The 3,489-nt window shown below is 31.1% G+C and overlaps 1 protein-coding gene across 1 annotated transcript; it reads left to right on the top strand.

Moving 5' to 3' along the window:
* Positions 1 to 1,254: 1,254 nt before the first annotated feature.
* LOC149559896 (uncharacterized) lies at positions 1,255 to 3,119 on the top strand. Its single transcript, XM_089824355.1, has 2 exons — positions 1,255 to 1,452; positions 2,197 to 3,119. The coding sequence occupies exon 2, from the start codon at positions 2,276 to 2,278 to the stop codon at positions 3,080 to 3,082; it is 807 nt and encodes a 268-aa protein (XP_089680481.1). The 5' UTR covers positions 1,255 to 1,452; positions 2,197 to 2,275; the 3' UTR covers positions 3,083 to 3,119.
* The last annotated feature ends 370 nt before the right edge of the window (positions 3,120 to 3,489 follow it).

Here is a 3,489-nt window from a genome sequence, read left to right as displayed (position 1 = left end):
GATATATATAAAATTTAGAGACTATTACAATCTTAGACAACTTGAATTTATAAAAGATATTCTTATATTCTACACAACATCATTTATTATTGTTCATCTTGTTTTAAATACAATTTAATACGAGTCTAGTTATACAAATTCAAGACATTTATTACACAATATATTCACTTGTCAAATTAATTAAATTAATTCATGTTTAATTGTGCACATTTAATCAATAAAAAAAAATCTTACCAAATATAATATTAGAATATAATAAAATATCTTTCAAATCCAATTATAGCTAATATAATTATTTATGTGAGTTGTAATGCTTTTAAAAGAAAACTATATTAATACTTAACAAAAACATTATAATGCATATTTGAAAATATCACATTTAAAATATTTTTTTATTTTTTATTCAAAATTGATTAATAGAAAATCTAATAAATATAATTTTTAAGGCAATATAAAAAATAAAAGTTTAAATTTATATATTATTATAAGCAAATATTAGGTTTCACCGTGCTTATTATTATAATTTAACGTGTTGTGAAAAAATATCTCGTACTGTTCCATTTATTGTAGACAATAGTTACAGGGACAATGGAATGTCCAAAAAACAATGGTATTGATCGAATAATATCTAAAAATAAAATTTATAACATAAATCAAATATTTAAGACATAAATTTCTCTAATTTCTGGGAATTTAAGTTTTTTAATTTGATCATTCAAATATTTTTTAATTGTGATTTTTAGAATCATATTCTCATATTCAAAATGATTTGTAAACTTGTTAAAAAAAAGCTTCTAAACTCCAAACTCAAAAATAAAATATTAAATAATTATGTATTTTTATAGTATACCAAATAATACCATTTTTTAAAAATACCTATCTATCTATCTATCTATATTGAATAGAATAAATAGAAATTTTAATTAATATTTAATGAAAAAGTAAGACATACACAATCATATTTCAAGAATCAATGTAACAAAGAAGGCAGATAACACTCCAAAATTGATAACGTACATATTAAAATTGAAAAATGCTCCACTCATACATACTTAAATATATGCCAGTCATCCTCACCTAAAAATTGTCAATATGACTTAGTAAACCAAATTGTCATTGGCAATACAGTGGTTTTCTAGATGGGAATGACAACAGCCATCTTCTTGTACACCAGCTCCTCCTTATAACAAAAACAGTACAATATTCATTTGAACAGTCCAAACAGATACCAATAAACTGTCAACAATTCTAACATAGTATATTCCTCCCCCAGACAATCATCAAATATTTTAAATTTCCTCTTTTTGGCCGGCATCTTCATTTTCCTTCAATCCCAAGAACTTCCCCCGAACAGGGCAATCTCACGGTATATATCTCTTTGGATTCGTCGTCTACATCTATGTCTTGTGGCGATCTGTAACAACACGTTTGAGTACAATTATCCTTATTCTGGTAATCTTCAACAACCCATCTCAGTTCAATTATTCTTATTCTGCATAAATCGGGTAATCTTTAAGAACCCTCCTCGGTTCAATCATTCTTCCAGCTTCTGAGATTGGACAGACTTTACAATCCCATCTCAGTACAATTACTGTACTTTGATGAAATTGTTACTCTTCAACAACTTCAAGAAGCGATCTCAGTGAATTTCAGTTAATTTGTTCTTACTCTGCTGAAACTGGTAAAATTCTTTGAGCGGTGATTACAGTTAAATTGTTCTGGTTCTGCTGAAATCGGGTAATTTTAAAACCCCATTTCGATTCATTACTAGTATTATGCTGAAATTGGGTAAATATTTGAGAACCCCATTTCAATTCATTACTAGTATTGTGCTGAAATCGGGTAATCTTTAAAACTCCATTTCGATTCATTACTAGTATTATGCTGAAATTGGGTAAATATTTCAGAACCCCATTTCAATTCATTACTAGTATTGTGCTGAAATCGGGTAATCTTTAAAACCCCATTTCGATTCATTACTAGTATTATGCTGAAATTGGGTAAATACATAAGAACCCATTTCAATTCATTACCATTATTATGCTGAAATTGGGTAATCTTTGAAATCCCATTTCGATTCATTGCTAGTATTATGCTGAAATTGGGTAAATACATAAGAACCCGTTTCAGTTCAGTTGAGTTGTTCTTGTTTTGCTAAAATTGCGCCATCTTTAAAGACCCATTATTCTTGTTCAGCTGAAATTGAGCAATCTTTGACAATTCTTGTTCAATCACTCTTCTTCTGCTGAGATTTGGTGATCTATATTCAAGAAAAATGGATCATGGAGAATTGAGCAAGAGAGCGAGGGGAGGGCATCAGAGGAGATTTGTGGGTGTGAGACAAAGGCCCTCTGGAAGATGGGTAGCAGAAATTAAAGACTCCCTGCAAAAAGTGAGGCTATGGTTGGGCACATATGACACGGAGGAACAAGCTGCAAAGGCGTATGATGAAGCCTCTTTAGCCCTCAGAGGACCGAGTGCTAGAACCAATTTCCCAATCCCCAAAGATTTCAATGAGAATGAGTACGCCAACAAGAGGCTGGCCTGTCTCACTGCCAAAGTTAGAGGTCCGCTAGAATTAGATGTGAACAAGAACAACATGCCCTTTTCATTTGAGACCACTGAGGATATCAGCGGTGGTGCTTCAGGGGGCATCTATGGGGCTCTCAAGGCCAAGCTGGAGAAAACAAACAGGGCCAATTTAAAGCCAAATTTTGGCGATAAAATTGTACTACCCAATAAGAATTATGCTGCAAGGCCTACTATTGTGGAGAATATACCAGCATGGAGACTCTTTGGCCCAGACTCTGGCTCTGCTTCTTTTAGTTGCCATGAAGGATCTTGTCCTGGTAGTTCTAATAATAAAAGATCCAGAGTGGCTTCTTCCGTTATGGTCCCTGCTAATTTTGATCAGATCAATGGTCAGGGATCTTCAGGGGACTCTGGTAGTTATCATGGTTACCCTCATTCAGATGGGTATAGTGAGTCTTGTGAGGGTGCTGTTATTGTAGATGAGGAATCATTGTTTTATGAGCCTCATGGCATCTGGCCCTGTGAATGGGAAGAAGGTCAATTTGACTGAAATACTTTTAAATAATATTTATTTGTTATTACTATCATTGTTTTCTTCTAATTTGTAAATGGCTTTAGTCTATCAGTTTTGAAGTAGTTTGTGTGACAGTGGTACACTTTTGACTTTGGTTTGATTTACAGCTTAATCTGTAGTTGATCAGGATTTGAGATCTATTTAGTTTAGCTTAGGATAAATTTATTATTGAACTGTCAATATTTTATAGTAAATCAAGAATTCAATTAATAATATACATAATATGATTTTATACTATGTGCAATATATGTATCATAAATCTATTTTATTTTATATTATATGTTTCGATATAAAAAAATTATTAAATTGACAATCAATTTTTTTCTTGAAAAAGTAAAATTAAAGGTATTAAAATAAGTTACCCTTCATAAAAAAATTTCCAG

The sequence above is a fragment of the Cupressus sempervirens genome, chromosome 4 (genome assembly GCF_028749045.1).
Source record: "Cupressus sempervirens isolate cs-2001-9-10 chromosome 4, ASM2874904v1, whole genome shotgun sequence".
NCBI classification, from domain to species: Eukaryota; Viridiplantae; Streptophyta; class Pinopsida; order Cupressales; family Cupressaceae; genus Cupressus; species Cupressus sempervirens.
The sequence above is the reverse complement of the archived record's forward strand: the minus strand, read 5'-3'. Positions and strand labels throughout refer to the sequence as shown.

Coding starts and splice junctions, on each gene's coding strand:
- LOC149559896 (XM_089824355.1), top strand. CDS start 2,276: ATGGATCATGGAGAATTGAGCAAGAGAGCGAGGGGAGGGCATCAGAGG.